Here is a 27,614-nt window from a genome sequence, read left to right on the forward strand (position 1 = left end):
CAGAGGACAGAGTGACCTCTTGGTCTTACCTCCCTCACTCACACTCACACACACTCCTTCACACCTGTTTATGCCACCCTCATTAATCAACCTCACCATCTTGGCTCGGAATGTGGACGTTTTCACGTCTGAGGATGTGTGTGATCACCAGATGACCGAGGGGGTAAATGTGTGTGTGTGGTGTTACTTCTCTGGGAAACTCACCTCCCCAGCGACCACCGTTGCCAAGGAACTAATCCGGAGGGACAAAAGATGGGAACTCAGCAGAGTACGATCCCTGAAAGGTGTCCCATTGGCTGACAGCGGCCCACGCGATGATGTGATTGGCTGCTACTGAGTTTGTATACAAATCTGCAGGGTCAGAGGTGAGCTCCATCGATCATGGTTGTGACATGGAGGAACAGTGACACCCAACGGAGTCTAGCAGAGTTTACCATCCAATACACTCACATGCACTTACACACACACACACCTAACTTGCGCACTTACACACACATTTACACATGCCTACACATACACCTAACTCACACAGACTGTTGGTAAGTTCAGTGCTCATAAAAAGAAAGATTATGAAATTGTGTTGATGGTTTGATGAAGCACAAAATGACAAAATGGCAAGAATGTGAGGGCCCCGGGTTCAATGGGTTCCTCTCACACACACACACACACACACATGCATACACACACTCACCCACATCTAGCAGAGGATAAATGCCTTAATGCAGTCTATGGATGGTAGCCCAGACCAGCGATCAGCCTTCATCTGGCATCTGATCTAACTCACCAGACATCGGCCGAGTCTAAATACTCGGAGCCAGTCTCATCTTCCTTTCTCTCCTCAGACATAAACAGTAATCCAATTAGGAGGGAGGAGGACACGAGGGGTGGGAAAGAGAGACAGTTATCTTATTTCATCAGCCTCTTCCTCTCTCACCTCAAAGCCTCCCAGTTCAGGGTATATTCAGATTGTGGTGATGACAGTTCTGTTGTGGTGAAGATGATGGTTCTGTTGTGGTAAAGATGATAGTTTTGGTGCTGTAAAGTTTCAACTTCAAGGTAAAAGTAAAAAAAGGAATGAGGGGGCTGATGAGGCTTGTTGAGGACTAATTCCAAATCAATCTCAAATCTTTATTAGCAACATGAGAAGAGGACAACAGCACTAGCGGTTCATCTGCAGGCCTGTCCACTGCCATGGTCTGTCAGCCTGAACAACTATTCCAGCAAATTGAAACTGATTTAAAATTAGTTTAAAAATTAAACTTCATAAAGGAAAAACATGAAAAGTATAAAAGTTTAGTTCCACTTCCCATAGTTACATATATAAATATTCAACTTTATCTGTTGGACAGATCAACATTTAAACAAACGTTGCAAAAATAACTGTCCACACTAGAATTTAATTTAGCACAACCACTTTGGAAAGCACTTAAAAAAATGTTTTGACCCATCATTATGAAAAACAGTTAAACAAATGTATCCTCGCATTAACATGTAAATACATGAACTCGCCTTGCAATAGCCCTGACTCAAGACATTTCAATACTTGTGGTAAAGTATTACCTTTGAAAGTCTTAGAGCAGCGGTTCTATAAAACATACAAACATCCATGGTACAATCCTGCCATCTGTTGGTAAGAAATCTCCCTCTGAGCATGACTAGACTGTACAGTACAAACAGGAATGTGCAGTTCTTCATGAAGGTTTGTTGTGCTGCAGTAACCATGAACACCAGTGGTGCTGCAGTAACCATGACCACCAGTGTGTCCCGGTCTCTGGGTCTCCAGAGGTCAGAAGGTCGTCCAGGTTTGGACAGTTATCTCTGAAGGTCTTTGGGCATACCAGTAGTTTAAGAGGGCACTTGAGGCAAAGAAAGAGTCGGCAGTGAGACCTGGTAAAAGCATATGAGATAATAGATATGTCAATACTGCATGATTGATCTATGGCTAAGGCACCTACATTTCTGTTTGCTTTATTATGCTAAGGTTTCTGGAAGAGGGCTGGAGGAAGGCTAGCTAGGGTGAGGGGGGCTGGAGGGTGGCTAGCTAGGGTGAGGGGGGCTGGAGGGTGGCTAGCTAGGGTGAGGTGTGGATTGTGGCCTGCTGATTGGTTCCCAGTGTTTCCTACAGTTGGAGATGTTGGGGTGTGTTTCAGATTGGCTGCGTGGGCCTGGCTGGTTCAGAAGAACCAATCCTCTAAGACTCCAGGGGATTGTCGTCCAATGGGCTGGTGTGGGCGGGGCTTCCTTCGGTCGAGCCATACGATGGGTAGGATCTCCCCCCCTCTGGTGATGCGGCGGGCGTGTTGTAAAGAACTCTGGGAAGGTAGGGCTGCGGACAGGAGGACTGAAAAACTGAGTTTGTGCAGGAACCAAGGCTGTTCTATATCTTGATTACCACACACACAAGCACACACTCACTCGCTCACTCACTCACTCACTCACTCTCTGTCACACACACACTCAGGACAAGGTGTGTGTGTTCAGTACTGACCATGCTGTTCTCCTGCAGTCCTTCAGCATCCTCCTCCTCCTTTACCTGCACACACAGACACACACACACACACACACACACACAGGCAGAGGGGGGCGTTAAGAAGGGTGTTGGAGGAGGTAGAACACACACAGGCACACACTCACACACAGGCACACACACACACACAGGCACACACACACTCACCACGTAGTTGTGTGGGCTGAGGTATTTGAAGTGTCCAAAGCAGGTGTAGCCGATGCAGATGAAGATGGTGATGCACATGACCACCAGAGTGAAGAGAGAGGTGTCAGCCATGAAACCTGAAACACACACACACACACACAAAACTGCTTAACAAAATCTGCTTATGTACAGCTACGTACATGTAAATGTAAATACATGCACATGTGTATGGATACAGTATCTGTATGAATGTGAATGTGTGTGTCTATATACAGTGCGTGTGTATTTACAGTATGTGTGTATGTATATGTACGTGTATCTGTGTGTGTGTGTGTGTGTACCTGTCCGGAGGACAGAGAAGAAGTACAGCCAGATGAGGCAGATGATGGGTGCGGCCAGGGCTTGATTGACAGCTCCCAGGTGCACCTGCCGGTCCAGGCGAGCAGGTAGGAAGGCATAGTAAAGGTTGTGTTTATCCACCAGGTGTCTCAGCAGCAGGTACAACAGACCTGGGGGGAGGGGGGGGGGGGGGATGAGTAGGAACCAAACAGCTGGAAGAAGAGTGGAAGGCTATGTGTGTGTGTGTGGTGTGTGTGTGTGTGTGTGTGTCTGGGTAATTGTGAATATGTGTGTGTGTGGTGTGTTTGGATTTCTATGGGAGGTGCAGTGTCTGAGTGAGAGTGTGTTTCTGAGTGTGTGTATATGTTTGTGTATATGTGTGTGTGTCTGAGTGAGTGTGTGTATATGTGTGTGTGTACTCACCAAAAGGTACGATGACAGGACAGATGATGCTGTAGGCCATGATGACGCTGAACACACACAGAGTCCAGCCGTACATGGAGCCGTACTCACACTCATACGCCTGGTTCTGGAGAGACCACACACACTGGGTCAAAGGTCACTTCTGCAGCCCTGACACGCTGGGTTGTAACCATGGCAACAGAGAACTCACCCGAGTGACGTGCGTAACCTTGGTAACCAAGACTCACCTGGGTGACGTACTTCCTCTCGGCGGCGGAGCGGGCCAACATCATGCGGATGGTGTATAGCAGTAACCCTGGCAACCGGAGCAGCTCCATGCCAGAGCCCACCAGGCCGGCTGCGATGACATAATTGACGAAGAACGCCCCCTGGTCAGGTAGGAACACACACCTGGGGAGAGAGAGAGAAGCGCTGAAGCACTTACATACAGCACAGTCAGTAAGGAGGGTTTACAACCAGAAGACTGCAGGTGGAACAGTCAGAGAAAAGGAATACTGCAGGTGGAACAGTCAGAGAACAGGAATACTGCAGGTGGAACAGTCAGAGAAAAGGAATACTGCAGGCAGAACAGTCAGAGAAAAGGAATACTGCAGGCAGAACAGTCAGAGAACAGGAATACTGCAGGCGGAACAGTCAGAGAACAGGAATACTGCAGGCGGAACAGAGAACAGGAAGACTGCAGGCGGAAACAGAGAACAGGAAGACTGCAGGCGGAACAGAGAACAGGAATACTGCAGGCGGAACAGAGAACAGGAATACTTACTCAAACCTCAGCTTGCCGTCTAACAGGAACTCCTTATCAAACAGCCAGCGGAAGAACACAGCCAGACTGAGCAGGGGGGAGAAAACATGACATTACATTCCGTACCATAACCTTCCATGACACCAACAACATGCCACACTATGTGCCACCTTCACAGTTCTGGTTATTAACGGTTATAACGGAGGGAGGGGGAGGAGGGGAGGGGAGGAGGGAGGGGAGGAGGGAGGGGAGGAGGGGGGGGAGGGGGAGGAGGGGGAGGAGGGAGGGGAGGAGGGAGGGGAGGAGGGAGGGGAGGAGGGGGGGGAGGAGGGGGGTGGAGGGAGGGGAGGAGGGAGGGGGTGGAGGGAGGGGAGGAGGGGGTGGAGGGAGGGGAGGAGGGGGGGGGAGGAGGGAGGGGAGGAGGGAGGGGAGGAGGGAGGGGAGGAGGGAGGGGAGGAGGGGGGGGGAGGGGAGGAGGGGGAGGAGGGAGGGGAGGAGGGGGTGGAGGGAGGGGAGGAGGGGGGGGGAGGAGGGAGGGGAGGAAGGAGGGGGTGGAGGGAGGGGAGGAGGGGGTGGAGGGAGGGGAGGAGGGGGGGGGGAGGAGGGAGGGGGAGGAGGGAGGGGAGGAGGGAGGGGAGGAGGGAGGGGAGGAGGGGGGGGGAGGGGAGGAGGGGAGAGGAGGGAGGGGAGGAGGGGGTGGAGGGAGGGGAGGAGGGGGGGGGAGGAGGGAGGGGAGGAGGGAGGGGAGGAGGGAGGGGAGGAGGGAGGGGAGGAGGGGGGGGAGGGGAGGAGGGGGAGGAGGGAGGGGAGGAGGGGGTGGAGGCAGGGGAGGAGGGGGGGGAGGGGAGGAGGGGGTGGAGGCAGGGGAGGAGGGGGGGGAGGGGAGGAGGGAGGGGAGGAGGGGGTGGAGGGAGGGGGAGGAGGGGGTGGAGGGAGGGGAGGAGGGGGTGGAGGGAGGGGGAGGAGGAGAGGGGAGGAGGGGGGGGAGGCAGGGGAGGAGGGGGGGGAGGGGAGGAGGGAGGGGAGGAGGGGGGGGGAGGGGAGGAGGGGGAGGAGGGAGGGAGGAGGAGGGGGGGGAGGGGAGGAGGGAGGGGAAGGAGGGGGTGGAGGGAGGGGAGGAGGGGGTGGAGGGAGGGGAGGAGGGGGGTGGAGGGAGGGGAGGAGGGGGGGGGAGGGGAGGAGGGGGTGGAGGCAGGGGGAGGAGGGGGGGGGAGGGGAGGAGGGAGGGGAGGAGGGGGGGGAGGGGAGGAGGGGGAGGAGGGAGGGGAGGGGAGGGGAGGAGGGAGGGGAGGAGGGGGTGGAGGAGGGAGGGGGAGGAGGGGAGGGGAGGAGGGAGGGGAGGAGGGGGGTGGAGGAGGGAGGGGGTGGAGGGAGGGGAGGAGGGGGTGGAGGGAGGGGAGGAGGGGGGGAGGGAGGGAGGGGAGGAGGGGGGGAGGGAGGGGAGGAGGGGGTGGAGGGAGGGGGAGGAGGGAGGGGAGGAGGGAGGGGAGGAGGGGGTGGAGGGAGGGGAGGAGGGGGTGGAGGGAGGGGAGGAGGGGGGGGAGGAGGGAGGGGAGGAGGGGGTGGAGGGAGGGGAGGAGGGGGTGGAGGGAGGGGAGGAGGGGGAGGAGGGAGGGGAGGAGGGGGGTGGAGGGAGGGGAGGAGGGGGTGGAGGGAGGGGAGGAGGGGGTGGAGGAGGGGAGGGGAGGAGGGGGTGGAGGGAGGGGAGGAGGGGGTGGAGGAGGGAGGGGAGGAGGGGAGGGGAGGAGGGAGGGAGAGGAGGGGGTGGAGGAGGGAGGGGAGGAGGGGGGTGGAGGGAGGGGAGGAGGGGGTGGAGGGAGGGGAGGAGGGGGTGGAGGGAGGGGAGGAGGGGGGGGGAGGGGAGGAGGGGGTGGAGGCAGGGGAGGAGGGGGGGGAGGGGAGGAGGGAGGGGAGGGAGGAGGGGGGGAGGGGAGGAGGGGGAGGAGGGAGGGGAGGGAGAGGGGAGGAGGGAGGGGAGGAGGGGGTGGAGGAGGGAGGGGAGGAGGGGGGAGGGGGAGGAGGGAGGGGAGGAGGGGGTGGAGGAGGGAGGGGGTGGAGGGAGGGGAGGAGGGGGTGGAGGAGGGAGGGGAGGAGGGAGGGGAGGGGAGGAGGGGGTGGAGGAGGGAGGGGAGGAGGGGAGGGGAGGGGGGTGGAGGGAGGGGAGGAGGGGGTGGAGGGAGGGGAGGAGGGAGGGGAGGAGGGAGGGGAGGGAGAAAGAGAAGGAGAAGAACAGGAAGAAAGGAGGAGGACAATAAGAGAATAGTTAAGGAGAATAAGGAGAATAGTTAAACATGTCTTTCTCAGTTACACGTCAGTTATCTTTGTGCTCCCCTTCCTCTAAACATGACGGGGATGAGACGCAGAGAGACTGACAGTAGCTCTAAACACATGACAGGGATGAGACTCAGAGAGACTGACTGTAGCTCTAAACACATGACAGGGATGAGACGCAGAGAGACTGACTGTAGCGTCTGACAGTGTTCTCTCACCAGTAGACGTTCCTGGGGTTCGGGGCATACTGCACTCTCCACTGCTTTACCTGCACACACACACACACACACATTACTGTTACACTCTACTAGCATCCACACACACATTTCTGTAGTACTTTACAGCATCTACCTAGACACACACCTTCAGGGCGGGGCTGACGGACGACGGCTTGGGGCTCCCATCCACACACACACCTGACTGACCCCTCACTGGCCCCGCCCCCACAGGCCAGCGCGTTGAAGTCCCTCAGGATGCTGCAAGATGAGTGACAGCTGTCAATCACTGTCAATCTAAATTGACTTCAACAGAGGTAGGTCAGGTAAGCACACTATCTGGCAGCATTAAGGTTACATTAACTAGCAGGTGTGTAATGCAGGGTTAGAGCAGACTCACTATGTGGCCATGGCCTCAGACTGCAGGGTGACGAAGGCCATCCCTAGGGGGCGCTGTGGGACCAGCTCTCTCTGGGTCTGCACCTGCTCCTGGAGACTCTCCTGCTGCTGGCTGTAGAAGTCTATAGCATCCACCTGCTCCCTCACACACACACACACACACACACACACACACACACACGCATGCAAGCACACACATGGACATGCATGCACAGACACACATATACGCACATTATACTGCAGTACAATATCACTGGATTTACAAAAAGTTATTTTTAGAAAACTAAACTAAACCAGAGAGCAGAATGTTTCAGACATCTACATGACATCTACATTTTCTCAGTCCTGAGGTCCAGCCCCCCCCGTCTCCCGTCTCCAGTGGTTCAGTCCGCCTCACCTCCTCACAGTGGCGGGTGGTGCAGCAGCAGAGCAGACCACAGAGGCGGGGGTTGATCACCTCCCTCCTCCCCCGGCGCTCCAGCTCACGTTCGTAGTAACGCAGGTTCTTCTCTGCTCGTTTCCTTGGAGATTAAACATCATTACAGCGTTCCCATATCCTTCCTTGTACGTCTCGTTCAGAACAGAGATTTCCTTGTGAATCATCAGTCTGGTTAAATGCAGTCCTCTCCTAGTCCTGTATAAACCCCACCAGCCCCACCTCTCCTAGTCCTGTATAAACCCCACCAGCTCCACCTCTCCTAGTCCTGTATAAACCCCACCAGGCCCACCTCTCCTAGTCCTGTATAAACCCCACCAGCCCCATCTCTCCTAGTCCTGTATAAACCCCACCAGCCCCACCTCTCCTAGTCCTGTATAAACCCCACCAGCCCCATCTCTCCTAGTCCTGTATAAACCCCACCAGCCCCACCTCTCCTAGTCCTGTATAAACCCCACCAGCCCCACCTCTCCTAGTCCTGTATAAACCCCACCAGCTCCACCTCTCCTAGTCCTGTATAAACCCCACCAGCCCCACCTCTCCTTGTCAAGGTGCATGAGTTTGGCCACGTCGTAGCTCAGGTGCACATCAGCCACACGGCATGTGGGGTAGGCCTCACTGGAGAGCAGGAGAGAGAAGAGGGATCAGGAGAGGGCTGCTTACACAGCACTCAGGTAAACACATGATCCAGGTGTGCTCCCACAGAGGTGTGACATAGCAGTGTTCTGTGTGTGGTTCCTGAGAGCAGTCTGAGGGGGGACAGCTCACCTGAAGTGGGTCTTGATGTCCTGGTCGCTGGCTTCTTTAGGAACGGGACGCACAAACAGAGTGGTTCTGGCCTAGCGGGGAGGGAGCAAGGTCAAACTCAACTGTAGTGTGTGTGTGTGTGTGTGTGTGTGTGTGTGTGTGTGCTTGTGAGAGTGGTGTGTGTAAACAGAGGAGGAGGATGTAGATAAACAGGAAGCAGGTGAAGGTACCGTCTCTCTGCGCATGCCCTTCATCTGGGAGGTGTGTCTCCTGAGCAGCGCCACCGTCAGGATGAGGTAGAGCACTGCGAACACGGTGTGCAGCCACAGCAGGTTGTTCCTTACACAGGGGGCAAAACACCACACACTAAAGAACTACATCAACATCATTGTTATCATGTTATGAACTTAATATTGTTTTCATCGTAGAAGCAGCAAACATCAATTACATCTCAAGATCAGTGAAAAGGTTTGTCAAATGTAGAAAATAAATCTCCACAACATTGATATCAAAACGTATTATTTGTCCAAAGTCCCTGTTTGCACAAGGTTCATGTTCTTACCCTTTCTGGAGATTACCAACAGTTGTCCTTCCAAAACTGTAGGGGTCATTTCCTGAAACGAGACAAATAAAAAAGTTCCACAGTGTTGCAACAGCATGATGAAACACTGTTATTTCTGTACTTGGGGGTGCTGTTGATTTCACACAGCTCTGTTGCAACTGGGAAGTCTGGAGGTTGATAGTGAGTCTGCCAGCTGCTCCAGGGGGGGTGAGCTTATGTTTGCTTTGTATTTAAGTTGTGTTTGTGAGGAACATACATCCTGTGTGTCTTGTGTGTTTGAATTTGTGGTATGTTTGTTTGCAGGGTGTATAACTATGTGTTTGTGTGAGTGAGTATGTGTGTGTCAATGTGTGGTGTATGTAAGTGTATGCATGTGCGTGTGTCTGTACGCGATGTGTGTATATCTGTCTGTGTGAATGCCCACCCAGCAGGTCTCCAGGTGTGTGTGTGTGTATGTGTGTATGCTGTGTGTCTGTGCCCACCCAGCACGTCTCCAGGTGTGTGTGTGTGTATGCTGTGTGTCTGTGCCCACCCAGCACGTCTCCAGGTGTGTGTGTGTGTGTGTGTGTGTGTGTGTATGCTGTGTGTGTGTGTGCCCACCCAGCAGGTCTCCAGGTGTGTGTGTGTGTGTGTGTGTGCTGTGTGTGCCCACCCAGCAGGTCTCCAGACATGTTGACAGGCAGGATGACAGACACAGAGGTGATGGTGATGAGCACCATCAGGATGATCAGGTGACGCTGGAAGGACAGGTAGTGAACGGCATCTATACCACACCTGGCCTTCACCTTGTCCTCGCTACACACACACACACACACACAGAATAACAATAATCATTTGTGTACGACACAAATAACAGTTAAACAACAGTTAAATAAACACACACATACTGTCTAACACGTTATTACCGTATCATCATAACAGCAGACAGTAAAGAAGACACACTCACTCCATCCTGATGATGAACGGCAGCCAGGAGCAGAACCCCTAAGAAGAAAGACTGAATGTTATTACAGTCATAAGATGGTTATACAGCACTGCTGTTGCAGTGATGATGATGATGACATCACCACACCCTCCCTCACCCTCTCATGCTCAGACTCCTCCCCACTAGACAGCGTGCGTCCGTAGCGACGGTGGGACATCTCATTGAACCTGAATCACACAGGGCAGGGTCAGGGGTCAACGTTCACAAAGCGAGGGGTCAAGGGTCAGAGTTCATAGAGTGCAGGGGTCAAACAGAAGCAGCAGGTGACTAACCCTTCGCTGTCGGAGACGAGCGCCAGCCGGCCATAGTCCCACAGCTTCCCCCTGATGGCGGAGAACAGGAGGAGCAGCACCTGCAGAGTATTTTTACTGTGTTATTACTGTGTTAATACTGTGTTAATACTGTGTTATTACTGTGTTATTACTGTGTTATTACTGTTATTACTGTGTTATTACTGTGTTTTTACTGTGTTATTACTGGTCTTGTGAATGGTGTTGTTACTGTGTTCTTACTGTGGTTATTACTGTGTTATTACTGGTGTTGTTACTGGTGTTGTTACTAGTGTTGTTACTGGTGTTGTTACTGTGTTATTACTGTGTCACTGTGTTATTACTGTGTTATTACTGGTGTTGTTACTGGTGTTGTTACTGGTGTTGTTACTAGTGACTTGTTCAATGGGTATGTTCAAGGAATGTCCAATGTTTCATTACCAACATGTACTGTATCCCAACCTGGGCAGAATGTGCGCTACGGATGGGCAGACACACACACACACGCAGACACACACACACACACAGACACACACACACACACACCAGAAAGACAGTGAAGTCGATGAGCAGCACCACAGGCACGCCCCCGAAGCTGACGCCCTTCAGAACAGTGCTCTGAGTGCTGCTGAAACAGCTGCTGTTGTCCACGTACGCTACACTACCGTTCCCGACCAGCAGAGGGCGCTCCTGCCAAGGAAACTCCATCCGGACCTGCAGGAAGGAGGCTGCGAAAAAAACACACAAATCAGATTAAGGAACTGAGATAATTAGTTAGTTTTATAATGTTCACGTATCCACAATTAAATGTTGTACAAGGAAATGGGAAGATTGTGTACAGCCTAAATCAAAAGATGCATTAAAAGTAGCACCCCATAAATGATCGTTTTAATAGCATGACGATAAAGTCACAAGCTTCACGGGTCACGCGTGGTCAGCTTATCAATCACTGTCAGAAGTCTTTTGATTTACATCCAGCAAGCTACTCTATAAACAACACAACTTCTCTAAATGATAAACAATGACGTGCTGTTTTTAACTATAGCTTACTGAGACTAGGCTGTAGTCATCTATAAGAACCGACTGCGATAGGTACTACTAATCATTCCACCCAAACTCAGTAAACTGCGTAAACTACTGGTTCATCTTGAACTTCAAGGTTTAAGATGAACTTTATTATCCTATGATCTGTAGCTACACTACCTCTAAACGGTCTGTGGCAACACACTAGCTCTGGTATGTGGTCCATCATCTGTTCACACCAGGCGTCCCGTCTAAACAGCTGTTCACACGGTCAGCAGATATTTACTCCACTGTTGATGTTGTTGTATAAGGCTAGCTAGATAGCGACAGACAGGATAGCTGGCTGGTTAAGGTAGCAGTGTGTCTGACTAACAGTAGTTGTTAGCGGTTGCACTCGGTCACAATGGCTCGCTAGCTAGCTTCTGCAACAAGCTGTTCTACTGTCTTTGACAGTACATATCAAACGTGTAGTTAATTAACTAGCTAGTCAACTAAATACGTTGTTGTAGGCTGTGCCAACATACCCCAGGAGTGTCTTCAATTAGAAAGCTTGTAAAATCTAAAATTTTGAAGAGCAGATCCGTTTGGTGTTCAGACACACCCGGACAAGCTGGTTATGATACATCCGTATGCGCAACTGCGAGTTGTGCTCTCTCTGTAAGTCTGTCTCCCTCTGTCTCTCTCTCTCTGTCTCTCTGTCTCTCTGTCTCTCTCTTTCTCTCTCTCTCTGTCTTACTTAGTTTATTATTGTTCTTTAACACATGGGTTTACTACTGCACTTCATCACAACATATTTACATCAACAAACTGCGTCTTAAAATTCATTGAGTTATAACATTTATTTTCTACCCATTATACAGGAAATCCTTATAATGTAATCATTTTATATAATACAAAAGTACGTTAAATAAAACAGTTACAGTCAGTTTCACCTAAATTAAAAATTAAAATTGTCAACAAGGATAGGATTTGAACCCACGTGTGAAGAGCACAAGGGATTAGCAAATCTATTTTCTACCCATTATACAGGAAATCTTTATAGTGTAATCATTTTAAATAATAGAATGTAAATTAAATAAATCAGTTATAGTTACAGTATCACCTAAGTTAAAAATTAAAATTGTCGACGAGGATGGGATTCGAACCCACGCGTGCAGAGCACAATGGATTAGCAGTCCATCGCCTTAACCACTCGGCCACCTCGTCGATGTCATGCAATCACAATACAACATTTATAAAGATGGTATTTAGTAAGTTAACCTCAGTTTTTGTAGTCTTCTGCAGTTTTACGCCACGTGACCCCTAGACCCACATCTGTTCGGAATGGTTCGAAATGTGTTACGAATTAGCAGTTGTTCGGAATATTTTCCAAATGTGGTTCGGATATTGTCAAGAAGTATTTGCAGTCCAATTCTTGGCGGGTACTGCCAAGTCACTTCGTCGATGTCATGTTCTACAATACAACATTTTTAACGAAAGTATTCAGGAAGTTAATACATATATATTTTAGAGGAACTACGTTATATTCAACCTCTTATTGCCCGCAACCGAGGATTCTTTATCTAAAAATCCATAAAACGTTGTGCTATACCACTACGGATGTAAAATTTTGATGGCCACTGGTAGTTTTTTGGGCGCTGTTCCGATTTGACAATTTCCTCCAATAGAAAAAGAAAGAGGCAACTGTCTGTCACAGAAGTGTTGCAGCGCCACCCCGTGGTCAGATTGTGTTATTGTCGCTTCGCTGAGACGTTTATTTTTGCCAGTGTTTATTTAGATATTACAAACTTTGCAGCTGATGTACATATAAGTATTGTTTTAAGTGTTTAAGACTGAGGTTTTCTGTCCTGAGAGAGAGACAGAGAGAGAGAGCGACAGAGGCACAAATAGAGAGAGAGAAAGCACATCACTCCATTCAAGCACAACTGTTTATCAAAATTTAATTTACACAATGTAATTGAAAAAAATTTCATTGTTCATGGTCCTCCTGGTACCCCGTGTTGAGAGATTCTCCGCTCGTGTTTCCAGAGTGTTCACGAGGGGCTGGAGGACCAAGGAACGCAGGGGGACCCGTTGTTCCGTATGCAACGCTGTTCCTGGGAGCGAGGTGCACCTTCTCCGCCCTGTCCTTGGGAGACGCCTCGTCTGGGTTCCGATCTGCAGGCTGAGCACGAGGGGGCCTTCATTACTTAGTTATTACTATTCCTATTTCATTATTCTAATTATGGTCAAATTATTTAACTATGACATCATGACATGACCATTACAATGTGTGATCGTTGACTGTCTGTGTATACTTTACAGTTAAAACCTTAGAATTATGCACATTGTTTCTATATTACACATTTTAAGTTATTTCAGTTACATGTACATGTGATGACATTCAAATAATCCATGTAGAAAGTACAGCGGAAAATATATTCCTCTCCCGTTTTAATCAGTTACAGATCCGATTCTGTTTTGTATAGGCTGTTAAAAATCTACTGTAAAAATAATTTAATTTGTTGTTGTACATGGAGATCTGAAACTCTAGATCCCCCTAATCCTAATCCTCCATCAAGAGTTTAATTATTAAATTGTGAGCGTGGAATTGTGTTTGAAAACCAGCCAGGCTAGCATGGAGAGATTTGGACAGGTACCTTGCTGTCACGGCAGAACTCGTCTATGGCATACTGGTACTTAGCTGCGTTCAGTCCAAGTACACCTGCCAGTTTTCCCCCCAGAAAATCACACGCTAAAAGCAAATGATAAAATTAAGAGTATGGATCAACACTTATTTCACCCACACACAGTACAGATATTGTGTGCACAACATGTGGTTTAATCACATGATTATACTTACTCTGCAAAGACATTCTGGCCACAGTCCTCCAGGAGAATTTGCTCTACAATTAACACACAGTTCAAAGAAAGAGAGTTAATGACAGACAGAGAAGCATCATGATGACCCTATACAACCAGTCACTGTTAAACATTTCACATTTTATTCATTGTCAAATACTTAGCCAGAACGACATACGTACACAGCAGGATCACATGTGCATTGTTATAACAGTATTTCAGTGGTCAGAGTCAAGGAATGGTCTGTATTTAGCCACATCGCAAAGTAACTACATCTGAGCAACCAGACACAGTGTAAACTAACTACATCTGAGCAACCAAACACAGTGTCAACTAACTACATCTGAGCAACCAGACACAGTGTAAACAAACTACATCTGAGCAACCAGGCACAGTGTAAACTAACCACATCTCAGCTACCAGGTGTGGTGAACAAAAAAAGAAAAACATTCTACAGTAACAGTAACACAACATCTCAATGACTCATATACAACAACACCTTTCATTTAGTCTCTGCCAACCATGACGTTAAGCCCAATTAAGGCCACGTCTGCAGACATTGTCTCCCAAGCCCAGAGACGTCTTGAACTCACTGTGTTTGCAAGTTCTGTGAAGGCTGGCTGGTCATTCCCTCCCTCCTCCTCCTCGCTGCCTTCCTCCTCCAGGGTCTCCCCGCTAGAGAAGTGGATGACCCTCCTCTCCTTGGACAAGGAGGGACCCCCAAACTCAGTCTCCTGGACGTCAACACCCTGAGAGATATACAGTCTCAAAAGCTGTCTGAAACCTGGGCATGTCCAGTACAGTATGCTAATGTTCAGGCACTGTATGTGTGTTTACTCATGTGCCATCATACACTTAGCACACCTCACATGGCCTGTATTTGCTAAGGGAAAGTCCAGATATATTATTACATTCGCTCTGTTCATTTAAGGTACAGGAAACAAAAGACCTAGACACACACAACAATTTTAGACATTTGCTTTCAACAGGTTGTACTTTTGCATATTTAACAGCACTTACTTCCTGGAGATTGTTGTTCATCCTCTACACATACAAATGTATTTTCCTGGCACTTTAGCAGCCCAGCAGGTTTTTGAAGCGAACATATATCTTACAAGCACATTCACTGTGACAGACAAAAGGAAAAGCTTTGAATAGTACTGACAGAAACAGAATTCAGGTGTCCTACAGTGACCATGTCTGTGATGATCCTGTCTAACACGTTCCTGGAAGGTCGACGCCTACCTGAGTCAGGTGGACACTCATTCCTGTTCTCTTGTTGAGTAGAACTGATGTCAGTTTCACTCTCAAGGAGGGCTGGGCCTCCTTTTGAGAGCTTCAAACACAAGACCCAGGGGCTGGGCCGGCTGTGCAGAATGTGGTCATGTCGTGTGAAGTGCACTGTGCTCTCTACTGGTGTTGCTCAGACCCTGTTCCTCATCACACAAAGCAGATTCCAGTTTCATAGTCGTAACTTTATTGAGACACATTGTCAAAGACAAGACATGATTGGATGAGAAAGAGAGCTACAGTTGGCTTGTGTGTACATTGTAATGATGACACAGCAAACCATAAACACCTGCTTTAATTAACGAGTACAGAAAATGGGTCCTCTAAATATCCAATGGATTCAGTTTTTTTCAGTGAGAATCCCATTCCTCCAATCACATTGATGGTTTGCTCTTAACATAAGGGCACAAAGATCAATCTTACTCTCCAAGCCTTTCTTCCTATTTCAACTAGTTATATTTTTTAGCATTCTGCACATTGCTACATTTACTAATAACTTTTAATGGAAGGTAAACCTATATTATTTCAAGGACTGCATTGTCTTGTATATGCCCTAGAAATATTTGATTCATGGTTATACAGTTATTACCAAATGTAACTGAGTAACTGAGATATTTTAATGCATTCACTGCAAGATGAGTACATCATTGTCATTCATAGATAAATCATCAACATGAGATTAATTGATTTTACATAACACAGTTAAGTTATTCAGGCTAAAAACAGGGTAACTGACTGCAGACAGGTAGCAGTCACCCAGCACAGCAGCTGAAGTGTGCGAACTACATTTTTAAAGCACAACAAATAGATAAACTCCTTCAGGAAGGTTTTATACCCTACAGGAGATCAAACCATCAGTATGACCCAGGGGTGCCCATGGACTGTGTGACTAAAGAGTTTCAGTCAGTCTGCAGCTACACAGAGTATATCATTTAAATACATCAGATTTCAGTATAAACAATTTTCCAGCAACAGAGCTTTACAAGAGCAGTACAATAGGTTTGTGTTGGAGTGTTTTTAGATCTTCTAGTACATTAAATACAGGGAAAAAATCAAAGATGTGATTTGTTCTACCATACATTGTATAGAAATGTTGGAGTGGTTCACTAGTTATATATTATGTACTATATATACAGGAAAACAATAAATTAAGATTCTAATTCGTTTTTTATAATCCCCTACAGTCCCAATAGTTAAGAATACCTCAACCTCAAAACAGAGCCAATCATATTTAAATGTATTATAAACTGAATAGAAAATAGAAAACAGCTATCTACCATGTATAAAATGAACTGCAATAGATAGTCATGCAACCTCAAAAAACACTACAGATAAAAACAAACGAAATGTATGAATAAATTCCATGCATGAATTGTTGTTAATTGTTGATTGATTTCCCTCTCCTGATCTAAGTTGTCCCCTGTTAGAGGCTGTGGAGGCTTGTAGAGGCTGTGGGTCTTGTAGAGGCCACCGGGAGAGTCACCTTCCCATGATGCTTAGGAGACAAAGCAGCCAGGGTGTGTATATATGTGTGTACATATGTGTGTACATGTGTGAGAGTGTGTGTACATGCGTGGGTTCAGGAGAGCACACATCCTGTGTCCTTCTCAGCCTTCAGGTCTGGCTCCTTCACTGGCTTCACCTCCACCTCCTTGAGTTTGGCCTGGACACAACCACACACACACACTCAGGACCTCAAACATCGCAGTTACTCAGCACACACTTTCAACCCAATAGTACACCAAAGTACTGCAGATAATGTTATAAATATAAAAATAAAGAAACATCCCAATCACAGTTCCAGTGATGGCATCTAGCCCCTGGTAAATCCCAAGTTAACCAGTTGAATCCAGCCCTCCTGCTGGAAGATCATCTCACATGGCCCTGGTCCTGACGGGCTGCACTGTCCCGTCTCAGACCTCTGAACACCTCTCACCTTCTCATCTTTAGCCCCCTTGGTGAGGTCAAAGGTTACGTAGACTTCCGGGGTGCACAGGTCGCTGAGTGGCGGGAGCTCGAAGGTGATTGGGTCAGCCAGGCCGTAGCTGGCCTTCAGCTCCAGCTGGGGCGCGTCAGCAGGGACCTTGTGGAAGTATCTGAACACACACTTCATCTTTGAACTTTTCAACTTATCTGAACACAAACATCCATTTTTCACACTTCAACTTTCAAGGCAAGGCAATTATACTTTTATATAATCATATTTCATACATGAGACAGACTCTATAAACTTCACATATTTTGTGATAGTGAGTGTGTCTGTGTATGGTCAGACTTTGTATGGACTTGAAACTTGTTGTGTGTGTTTGACAGGGGAGTATATATTTATATGTTGTGCATAATTGAGTGTCTCTTCACACATGTCTGTTTATATCTGTGTGTGTGTGTGTGTGTGTGTGTGCTAGCCTCACATGAAGCCGTTCTCTCGGTGACACTTCTCCAGGGTGATCTTGATCTGGCCGCCCAGCTTGAGGAAGAACAGCTGTTCAGAGGGCTTGGCTGTGCTGCCTGGACCTTTGGTCTGACGGTACTCCTTACACAGAGCCTCTGCCCTGGAGTAACCTGCACAGTCACAACACAACAACAACAGCTGCTGATGATGATGATGATGATGATGAGGGAGCACGACCTGGGAAGGGTCCTGTGGTTTTCACAAGTACATTCATGCCAGGTAGATTTGTTCAGTACAACAGAGAAGTCAAAAGGGAATGAATGCTCGTGATGGTAGCTCTTTCTGTGTCTACGGAACAGTGGACAACAGGAAGTGAACAGGAGCAGGAAGCGGGAAGGGACAGGAAGTGAAAAGGAACAGGAAGAGGGAAGGAACAGGAAGTGAACAGGAACAGGAAGAGGGAAGGGACAGAGACAAGAACATGGAATAGACAGGGACAGGAAGTGGACTGGAATACTAACATTTCTCGGCCTCTTGGAGTGATCGGATTGACTCTCCACACTTGTCACTAGCCAGCAGGGTCTGTCCATGGTAACAGAAGGCCTGTGGGCACACAGAACACCCATCACTAACCCTGACTTCAGAACTGGTGTTTACATGTTACCCTGTAGAGCTGGCAAAGATTAGACTACACGCATATCTAACCAGGGACGTAGGTATCATTATACATTGAAAACAGCACATCCTGTGAGACTTACGTAAGCCATGTAGAAATGCTGCTTCAGCTGAAGGTACTTCCTCCACTTGCTGCTGCACTCTGGCTCCAGGGTGTTCAGAGTGTGGTCTTCAGCACAGGAGGAGAGCAGGAACGACCAATCAGACCACAGGAGGAGAGGGGAGACCAGGAACAACCAATCAGACCACAGGAGGAGAGAGGAGACCAGGATCGACGAATCAGACCACATTTTGATGCTTATTTACAACATCATGAATAATGATGCATCAGGAAAGCCCACTAAGATGTAATAACATGTCAAATGTGATTGTTATCAGATATGAGTGCCTTACCAGCCTTCTGATAGAAGTTGGCTGTTTCGAACGCCAAGGCAGCGATGAGAGTGGCATTGTGCTTCAGCTCAATCGCACGGGCGATGGTCACTATGACGAAGGGAAAGAAAAAAAGATTAACAGTCCAAGTAACAATCTTTGTCCATAACCGGAGATTCATTGAAGATACTGCAGCGTTTCAGGTTGATTTCCCATTTGTAACAAGTGAGCTGGAATCCTTTGGTCTGGCTTCTCCTGACAGTTTCCTTGTGGCCTGTCTAAACCTATAATCAATCATCTAAACGTATAATCAATCATCTAAACCTATAATCAATCATCTAAACCTATAATCAATAATCTAAATCTATAATAAATAATCTAAACTTATAATCAATCATCTAATCCTATAATCAATCATCTAAACCTATAATCAATAATCTAAATCTATAATCAATCATCTAAACCTATAATCAATCATCTAAACCTATAATCAATCATCTAAACCTATAATCAATACTCTAAACCTATAATCAATAATCTAAACCTGTAATAAATAAATCATTCCTAATCCTTTATGAGCTGCTATTCTTATCGGCACATGTGATCTAAGTCAAGTGTTAACCCTGACCTTCTTGTGCCTCTGCTTGGCACTGTAGGATGTAGGTGTCTATGACCCTGGGCTCTAGGTCCCGGCCCTTCTCTGCTGGTGTGATCAGGCGAGGGATATCCACTTCCTGCCGGGAGACACACCAGGGAGACCAGTGTTTACACCCCCCAAACCTGAGGCAGGTATGCATTTATAGCTCAGAGGTTTGGGATGAAAGGGTCTGTTAGATACAAGCATTAAACCCTGGTTCTGTGTTGTTATCTGTAGCATGCTGGGGGTGAAGGAGCAGCAGGCGCTGTGAGGTGTCAGGTACCTTCAGGTGTTTAAAGACCCCAGCAGCCAGTTTCAGGCTCCGATGGACATCCTTAGCCTCAGGTTCCGTTATGCTGGAAGAGGTGGAAGCAGGAGAAATGTCATGTGTGTAGTTTGGACGAGGCATTCATTAAGGACACTATGTCATCATATCTTCTAGCTACACTGCCGTCACTCACTTTTCCTTTCCTGCTAGTCTTGAGGCAAACTTGGTGTACCAGACTGCAACATTGAAAGCCATAGAGACCAGTTCAAAGATGGCATCTTGCTGAGCACTGTCATAGAGTACAGGGGGAGGGAAAGAGAGACAGAGAGAGAGAGAGAGAGAGAGAGAGAGATAGAGAGAGAGACAGACAGAGAGAGAGAGACAGAGAGAGAGAGAGATGACCAGTAGTTATTTTAATGTAAAACAGAATCCAGTGCCCTGCCTCCTTGCGTCTGAACAGTCTCTACCTTGGTGTGTTCCCCTGTAAAGTATCGGTCCACTTGAAGTTCTGCATAAACCGTAGCTTGTTCTCTTGCGTGGTCCCATCCAGTGACACAATGAAACCTTAAGCATTCAGAGAGACCAGCAAGAGCTTGTTGATACAGACATGGTTCCTCATCACTTAGAAACTGGGGGAAGGATGGTGACACCTGAACAGAACCAACCTTGTAGGAGGGAGAAGTATGCATCTGTAGCATTTTTCATGATCTCCGGATTGCAGGTGAGATCTGTGAACATCTCTAGGAGCCTGGCCCGGTTTGTTCTCAAATCACTGATACGGAAAGTTCAAAGAAAAGCACTGCATCAAATCCCATTGGTCCAAAAGCGATTGAGGCAAAACAAATACAGTATCTTGCATGATACTGAACATTAAAACTCAATTCGATGACCAAATGACATACTTGCATATTTTGTTTGCAGCTTGGCTTCCAGCAACTCCATAGAAGTTAAAGGAGACGGGTGCTGTGGCTTTCAATGGGTTTCGGTGGAACCAATGCGCCATTCTGGGGATTCAATGGTGAAACTTGAGATCTGCTGGAAGCGATATAGAATCCCATGACAATCCAGGACATGTTACCTACTCTTCAAAGGGTGGATAGCTCTTATGAGGCTGACAGTTTCCTTGTTTTATTTCGTACATTCACCAAATACTAAATGTTAAAATTGTCGTTTGTTTGAAGCTGTGTTCGCCTTAACGCCACGGAGACACATTCTACGTCTTACTATGATACCTTTAATTGTTGGTTTTCCTTTAATAGTAATGTTTTGTGTTGTAATGAGACAAAGGAATGTAGAATTTTGAATAAACTTGGAGGCGTTGAATAAAGGGCGAGAATGGCCGTTTGTTCCGCCCAGGGAATAGCTCAATAGTCTTTTTTGGCCTATTGTTTAGCATGCTACAAGTCAGCTAGCTAACAAGCTTAAACAATTTTTAAAACAACAGATTAACTATCGACTGAATGTGTCGATGAAATAAAGTTTATAAAGCATACATTTTAAAACGCATCTCCATTACGTATGCTCAGTACAAAGTGACAGCTAACATTTGCTTGGGAGAGAGCTGGCTCGCAAGTCTAGCTTAGCAAGCTGGCTAACTGTCTTAATCGTTATCGAGTAACAAAGCTGAAAAAACAACTACGTTTCAGTTCAGAAATATAGACATTACTACAACAATATGTTTTTTTTTTACCTTTTCTATACTGTTGTTAATGTGCTAGCTAACGTAAACAAATCCTGCTTCGTGGTCGATTAAACAGCCAGAAAGCCAACTTCCGGAAATAAATGCATCATAAAGGTCCTGACCAGTTGAAACGGGGCTTAATAATCACATGACTAGACACTCCTGGCGAAGTTACCTAAAGTTTCTGTGTGTACGCCCGTTTTATGCAACAGCGCAGCAACATTATTCATTAATGTTGTCATCCATGGTTTACAACTTGTGTTCAAATTCTCTGACAAATGAGAGTGACAATATAACCAAAGGAAAACAAGGACGTTTTTATTTTCCCATCTCGTCAAACATTCAGAGGAAAAAAGTAGAACTACCAAGAAATGTCAAGTGATACGTTCAGAAGACAGTGATGGACAGATGTACATTATTTACATTTCATCATTGTAACTTCCAAACACATTCTCCGTCACCCAGTAAACAGCAGTTTACAAAAAAATAAGCTACATTGAAAAGATTGTGCTTTGCAATAATAAATCTGATACAGTTCAATCATCAAGGATACAATCATCATGTATATTACCGAGATAGCAGAACCATCTATAAAGGCATCGAGTTCCATGGTTAACTTGAAGAACCCCACATCCAAGATGAAACAAACTCCCTCAAATATCTGTGTGTGTGTGTGTGTGTGTCTGTATGTGCAATACGTCATAATTTGGTCAGGCCTCACACAGAGTATAGATCCTATGTAAATAACATGAAAATGCAAACTCACCCTCAGCTAAGTCAGTAGAAGCAATATGTTTAGCTTTATACTTTTCAAGATCACAAAGTATTCCTTAACCTAATCACAAACATTCTCTTTCTCCACCTTCATCAAGGGTTAGAGAAAGATATTATTTTATAACTCAAATTAGTGTATGTATATAAGTACTGTCATGTTTATTGAGAGTCCACGACAACCTGAGCACCGACTTAGTGGCAAAATAGCAATAATTTATCTGTGTCACTTCCAAACATGGCATTGAGCATATGTCATAGTGTCTGCATCTTTGCTTTAGTTTTTACAGTAAGCAGCATGTGTACCAATACAGAAATCCCACGTTTAAGCAAACCAGTTAGCACACTATTTGGCAAATTGTTCAGGAATGTTTACCGTTATGCCTAACTGATGCAGGAGCATTACATGCCCCTTTAACACATTAAGTAAGCTTAAGAATTCTTATTAACCCAACTAAAGGGAAACCGGACGGGGAAAAAGCTACAAATTAAAACGTGCATGTGTGCACAACGCATGACAAAATGACTGAGATCTTTGGCAGAAACATCAACATGCTTTAAATGAGCTGCAGTTGAAACCGTCTTCAAAACACATCCCATCTTTTGGACGATCGCAGACACAAATCCTAACAGGCTGCAACCTCTGGAAACCCTGAATAGAACAAGTAATAATGGCCTTTATTTTCCTCGGTACATCCCATACGACGTGAGATCAAAGAAAAGCACTCATGGTTTTAGAGACGTTTGGCATAGTTTTTACAGAGAATATGATCCCTAATGTCCCCCCACCCGCCGTTCTTCACATGGACCTTGTGCTCCACCGGCTCGGCCACGGTCAGCACAAGGGATTGTGGGAAGAGGGAGTCCTTTGCCTGCTGGAGAAATTCCTCTGCTTTCTGTAGGGCCCACTCTGGCCGGCAGTTCTCCTTCTGATGCAGGCCGCAGTTTCCGGTATGGAGGACCCTGGACCCCTGGGTCACCAGCACCTTCAGAGGCTTGGCTATGCAGCCGCCCGACAGGTGCTGCAGAGTCCAGTCCCAGTTGTAGTCGTCGTAGGAGCAAAAGTCGTCCCCACAGCTCATCAGCTTGTAGTACACCTCCCTGGAGATGCCCATGCCTATGTTGTGCTTGGTGGACATCCAACCCGTGGTCCTCACCTTGTCAGACAGCTTGAAGAAGTCCGCTGACAAGCTGTCGTGGTTCCCCACAGCCAGCATGTCACAGTCTGGGCAGCTGGTCTTCCTGAAGGCTAACATGTCCTTGTACAGGTGATACAAGTCAGGTAAGATGTAGTTGTCTTCTTCTAGGAAGATAGCGAAGCCGCTGTATCCCTGCAGTGCCTGCACTCGCTCCCACACAAAGTGCAGCTTCCACCACCAGTGGTGTTTGGTCTGAGTAATGGAGGCCTCTCTGTAGTGGCCATAGGAGTCAGGATGCTCAGCGTTAACACATCCCGCCTTAACAGCCTCATCTCTGGACAGGTCTCGCGGGCAGTCTCTTGGATCCTGTCCAGGAAACTCTGAGGGATACAGCTGAGTGCTGAAGGGGAAGTAGATTTGCAGGACTTTGCAGAAGGTTATCCCCTGCACAATGCTATTGATTTCCTCTGAAAAATAGTCATGGCTGAAAATAAGCAGAAAACTGTGGACCTCAGCTGCTTTTTCCAACGACTTTATTAGTATTTTGAGGTAGTCTGGTCGGTTGTGAACCTGAATCACTATAACCAGCTGAGGTTCCCCGGAAAACGTATCTCTGTTCTGAATGTTTTGTTTATAATTGCCGTTGTAAACCGAGGTTTTCATGTCCTGTACGGAGTCGAATTGAAACGTCGTGTCTCCAGGTAAAACGTTCTCATGAACGACACTACTTGTGTTGTCGCCAGATATTAAAACACGTGTTGAAAACATGACCGTTACAAATATTAATGAGAGACCCAATGCAACAAACAGATTCTTTTTAAGAATACGAAACCTCATTTTCGTAACTAATGGCTGCTTTTAAATAGAAAACAAAGCTTGTGGATCACCTTACAGTGAACGTCCTCATTATCCAGTTCATGTGGTTGGCAATAGCAACATAGTGGACTCCCGTGCCTGCGGTGTCCGTGAACCTCACTTTGTCAGAAAGTTATAATTTATTTTTCCGAGTCGACGTGGGATTCTCTGTTCGTTCGAAACCGATGATGTCTACCTCCTACTCAAGAGTTTGTGAACACCTGTGAAGCGAAGTAACAGAGAATCGAATAGCTGTATGTTTTGTTTGGTAAAATTCGATAGAAAACTTCATGGCTTTCTATTCAGGAAATACATTTGACTTAAATCCTATCTGAATATTTCCACTTATTGAGGAACGCTGTTGGACGACTTACCCGTAGAGGTGTCATGTGTCATAGCTCTCTAACTAGGAAGTGGGTGGTTTGTACAGCTATGAGCTGGGAGTAACTTAGAAAACTGTGTGCTGACGTGTACTATCCAGCCAACGGGAAACGACAATTGTGCTTCGTCAACGAGTCAAACCTAGTTGGGTAAAATAAGGTGGTAGTTTTGAAGCTCATACGAATCAATTATTTTGCGGGGACATTTGTATAAAGCGGTTGCTTATATTGTGTATGTGTGCGTGGTTGAGGGGTGGTGGAGGGGGTGGGGGTGGGGGAGCAGTGCAAAGGTAGCCTTGCACATTTACTAGGTATACTGCAAAGTATACCTAGTATACCGGGTAGTACCAGTATACAGTACAGCGGAGTAGCATTTTTATTGATCTCCAAGGGGAATTTGGACTATTGCAACAGCAGGGGCAACAAAATATGCAAACAAGAATGCACAGTAAGGCAACAACTAAGAATAACCAGTATGTATGGCCACACTAAGGTGACATACAGGGTCAGAAACTATTAAGGAGTGACACAGTGCAAAAGTACCACATTTACTGGGAACAGTACAAAGTAACTAGTAGGCAGGGTGCAACTGAAATGGAAAAACGTTTCATTTACTCACAACCCAGATGGCCTCCAAACTCCAGTAATAATAGAAGTGACTCAACACAAGTAGTGTCCACATCAGAGCAGAGTAGAGCAGAGCAGAGTAGAGCAGAGCCTGTTAGAGCAGAGCAGAGCCTGTTAGAGTAGAGCAGAGCCTGTTAGAGTAGAGCAGAGCCTGTTAGAGTAGAGCAGAGCCTGTTAGAGCAGAGCAGAGCCTGTTAGAGTAGAGCAGAGCCTGTTAGAGTAGAGCAGAGCCTGTTAGAGCAGAGCCTGTTAGAGTAGAGCAGAGCCTGTTAGAATAGAGCAGAGCCTGTTAGAGTAGAGCAGAGCCTGTTAGAGCAGAGCAGAGCCTGTTAGAGTAGAGCAGAGCCTGTTAGAGTAGAGCAGAGCCTGTTAGAGCAGAGCCTGTTAGAGTAGAGCAGAGCCTGTTAGAGTAGAGCAGAGCCTGTTAGAGCAGAGCAGAGCCTGTTAGAGCAGAGCAGAGCCTGTTAGAGCAGAGCCTGTTAGAGTAGAGCAGAGCCTGTTAGAGCAGAGCAGAGCCTGTTAGAGCAGAGCAGAGTCTGTTAGAGCAGAGCCTGTTAGAGCAGAGCAGAGTCTGTTAGAGCAGAGTCTGTTAGAGCAGAGCCTGTTAGAGCAGAGCAGAGTCTGTTAGAGCAGAGCCTGTTAGAGTAGAGCAGAGTCTGTTAGAGCAGAGCGGAGCCTGTTAGAGCAGAGTCTGTTAGAGCAGAGTCTGTTAGAGCAGAGCCTGTTAGAGCAGAGCGGAGCCTGTTAGAGTAGAGCAGAGCCTGTTAGAGCAGAGCCTGTTAGAGTAGAGCAGAGCCAGTTAAAGTAGAGCCTGTTAGAGCAGAGCAGAGCCTGTTAGAGTAGAGCAGAGTCTGTTAGAGCAGAGTCTGTTAGAGCAGAGCCTGTTAGAGCAGAGCAGAGCAGAGCCTGTTAGAGCAGAGTCTGTTAGAGCAGAGCCTGTTAGAGCAGAGCGAGAGAGCCTGTTAGAGCAGAGCCTGTTAGAGTAGAGCCTGTTAGAGTAGAGCCTGTTAGAGCAGAGCAGAGCCTGTTAGAGCAGAGCCGAGCCTGTTAGAGCAGAGCCTGTTAGAGTAGAGCCTGTTAGAGCAGAGCAGAGCCTGTTAGAGCAGAGCAGAGCCTGTTAGAGTAGAGCAGAGCCTGTTAGAGTAGAGCCTGTTAGAGCAGAGCCTGTTAGAGTAGAGCAGAGCCTGTTAAAGTAGAGCCTGTTAGAGCAGAGCAGAGCCTGTTAGAGTAGAGCAGAGCCTGTTAGAGCAGAGTCTGTTAGAGCAGAGCCTGTTAGAGCAGAGCAGAGCCTGTTAGAGCAGAGCCTGTTAGAGTAGAGCAGAGCCTGTTAGAGCAGAGCCTGTTAGAGTAGAGCAGAGCCTGTTAGAGTAGAGCAGAGCCTGTTAGAGCAGAGCAGAGCCTGTTAGAGCAGAGCAGAGCCTGTTAGAGCAGAGCCTGTTAGAGTAGAGCAGAGCCTGTTAGAGCAGAGCAGAGCCTGTTAGAGCAGAGCAGAGTCTGTTAGAGCAGAGCCTGTTAGAGCAGAGCAGAGTCTGTTAGAGCAGAGTCTGTTAGAGCAGAGCCTGTTAGAGCAGAGCAGAGTCTGTTAGAGCAGAGCCTGTTAGAGTAGAGCAGAGTCTGTTAGAGCAGAGTCTGTTAGAGCAGAGCCTGTTAGAGCAGAGCAGAGCCTGTTAGAGCAGAGCCTGTTAGAGTAGAGCAGAGCCTGTTAGAATAGAGCAGAGCCTGTTAGAGTAGAGCAGAGCCTGTTAGAGCAGAGCAGAGCCTGTTAGAGTAGAGCAGAGCCTGTTAGAGCAGAGCCTGTTAGAGTAGAGCAGAGCCTGTTAGAGTAGAGCAGAGCCTGTTAGAGCAGAGCAGAGCCTGTTAGAGCAGAGCAGAGCCTGTTAGAGCAGAGCCTGTAAGAGTAGAGCAGAGCCTGTTAGAGCAGAGCAGAGCCTGTTAGAGCAGAGCAGAGTCTGTTAGAGCAGAGCCTGTTAGAGCAGAGCAGAGTCTGTTAGAGCAGAGTCTGTTAGAGCAGAGCCTGTTAGAGCAGAGCAGAGTCTGTTAGAGCAGAGCCTGTTAGAGTAGAGCAGAGTCTGTTAGAGCAGAGCGGAGCCTGTTAGAGCAGAGTCTGTTAGAGCAGAGTCTGTTAGAGCAGAGCCTGTTAGAGCAGAGCGGAGCCTGTTAGAGTAGAGCAGAGCCTGTTAGAGCAGAGCCTGTTAGAGTAGAGCAGAGCCAGTTAAAGTAGAGCCTGTTAGAGCAGAGCAGAGCCTGTTAGAGTAGAGCAGAGTCTGTTAGAGCAGAGTCTGTTAGAGCAGAGCCTGTTAGAGCAGAGCAGAGCAGAGCCTGTTAGAGCAGAGCCTGTTAGAGTAGAGCCTGTTAGAGTAGAGCCTGTTAGAGCAGAGCAGAGCCTGTTAGAGCAGAGCCGAGCCTGTTAGAGCAGAGCCTGTTAGAGTAGAGCCTGTTAGAGCAGAGCCTGTTAGAGTAGAGCAGAGCCTGTTAGAGCAGAGCCTGTTAGAGCAGAGCAGAGCCTGTTAGAGTAGAGCAGAGTCTGTTAGAGCAGAGCCTGTTAGAGTAGAGCTTGTTAGAGTAGAGCCTGTTAGAGCAGAGCCTGTTAGAGTAGAGCAGAGCCTGTTAGAGCAGAGCCTG

General features: G+C 47.5%; 4 protein-coding genes and 1 non-coding gene across 8 annotated transcripts; all 5 read right to left on the bottom strand.

Annotated features, from left to right (window-relative positions):
• Positions 1-1,096: 1,096 nt before the first annotated feature.
• On the bottom strand, positions 1,097-11,715 carry tmem63a (transmembrane protein 63A). The gene is given in 22 exon segments (XM_047022110.1): positions 1,097-2,326; positions 2,489-2,533; positions 2,675-2,790; positions 2,995-3,162; positions 3,416-3,521; positions 3,643-3,805; positions 4,179-4,253; positions 6,647-6,696; positions 6,792-6,818; positions 6,820-6,904; positions 7,044-7,177; positions 7,440-7,563; positions 8,016-8,096; positions 8,247-8,317; positions 8,456-8,564; positions 8,788-8,839; positions 9,440-9,582; positions 9,734-9,771; positions 9,870-9,939; positions 10,045-10,124; positions 10,588-10,769; positions 11,589-11,715. Coding segments are annotated over 21 exon segments (2,034 nt in total). The 5' UTR covers positions 10,750-10,769; positions 11,589-11,715; the 3' UTR covers positions 1,097-2,191.
• Positions 11,716-12,188: 473 nt separating this feature from the next.
• trnas-gcu lies at positions 12,189-12,270 on the bottom strand. The gene has a single exon. It is a non-coding gene; the product is annotated as a tRNA-Ser (tRNA).
• A 717-nt stretch (positions 12,271-12,987) lies between these two features.
• LOC124469212 (protein FAM177A1) lies at positions 12,988-15,317 on the bottom strand. The gene is made up of 6 exons (XM_047022357.1): positions 15,151-15,317; positions 14,926-15,031; positions 14,499-14,654; positions 13,907-13,949; positions 13,704-13,798; positions 12,988-13,228 (listed from the first exon to the last, which is right to left on the bottom strand). The coding sequence occupies exons 2-6, from the start codon at positions 14,944-14,946 to the stop codon at positions 13,034-13,036; spliced, it is 510 nt and encodes a 169-aa protein (XP_046878313.1). The 5' UTR covers positions 14,947-15,031; positions 15,151-15,317; the 3' UTR covers positions 12,988-13,033.
• Positions 15,318-15,359: 42 nt separating this feature from the next.
• Positions 15,360-24,100, bottom strand: brox (BRO1 domain and CAAX motif containing). 4 transcript variants are annotated; one of them, XM_047022341.1, is made up of 13 exons: positions 24,018-24,100; positions 20,442-20,543; positions 20,205-20,311; positions 20,007-20,103; positions 19,733-19,828; positions 19,555-19,627; positions 19,263-19,368; positions 18,656-18,745; positions 18,346-18,431; positions 18,109-18,190; positions 17,607-17,757; positions 17,132-17,291; positions 15,360-16,858 (listed from the first exon to the last, which is right to left on the bottom strand). In XM_047022341.1, the coding sequence occupies exons 1-13, from the start codon at positions 24,047-24,049 to the stop codon at positions 16,775-16,777; spliced, it is 1,266 nt and encodes a 421-aa protein (XP_046878297.1). In that variant the 5' UTR covers positions 24,050-24,100; the 3' UTR covers positions 15,360-16,774. The 4 variants fall into 4 exon arrangements, with proteins under 4 accessions (XP_046878297.1, XP_046878298.1, XP_046878299.1 ...); XM_047022342.1 differs by lacking the exon at positions 24,018-24,100 and adding an exon at positions 21,230-21,336 and having other exon boundaries at positions 20,442-20,574; XM_047022343.1 differs by lacking the exon at positions 24,018-24,100 and adding an exon at positions 21,230-21,335.
• On the bottom strand, positions 22,135-24,024 carry LOC124469204 (alpha-1,6-mannosyl-glycoprotein 2-beta-N-acetylglucosaminyltransferase). Its single transcript, XM_047022345.1, has one exon. It carries the CDS (start codon positions 23,965-23,967, stop codon positions 22,726-22,728), a length of 1,242 nt encoding a protein of 413 aa, XP_046878301.1. The 5' UTR covers positions 23,968-24,024; the 3' UTR covers positions 22,135-22,725.
• Positions 24,101-27,614: the final 3,514 nt, after the last annotated feature.

The sequence above is a fragment of the Hypomesus transpacificus genome, chromosome 6, assembly GCF_021917145.1.
Source record: "Hypomesus transpacificus isolate Combined female chromosome 6, fHypTra1, whole genome shotgun sequence".
NCBI lineage: Eukaryota > Metazoa > Chordata > Actinopteri > Osmeriformes > Osmeridae > Hypomesus > Hypomesus transpacificus.

Bases quoted from the DNA above. Each gene is read 5' to 3' on its own strand.
- LOC124469212 (XM_047022357.1), bottom strand. From the start codon at position 14,946: ATGAACAACAATCTCCAGGAA. The intron at 14,655-14,925 runs GTAAGTGCTGTT...TATATCTCTCAG, and splicing joins TGAACAACAATCTCCAGGAA to GGTGTTGACGTCCAGGAGAC. The intron at 13,950-14,498 runs GTGAGTTCAAGA...TGTTAATTGTAG, and splicing joins TCACAGAACTTGCAAACACA to AGCAAATTCTCCTGGAGGAC.
- LOC124469204 (XM_047022345.1), bottom strand. From the start codon at position 23,967: ATGAGGTTTCGTATTCTTAAAAAGAATCTGTTTGTTGCATTGGGTCTC.
- brox (XM_047022341.1), bottom strand. From the start codon at position 24,049: ATGAACTGGATAATGAGGACGTTCACTGTAAG. The intron at 19,829-20,006 runs GTAGAGACTGTT...ACTCTATGACAG, and splicing joins TTACAGGGGAACACACCAAG to TGCTCAGCAAGATGCCATCT. The intron at 18,746-19,262 runs GTCAGGGTTAAC...CCTTCGTCATAG, and splicing joins CCAAGCAGAGGCACAAGAAG to TGACCATCGCCCGTGCGATT.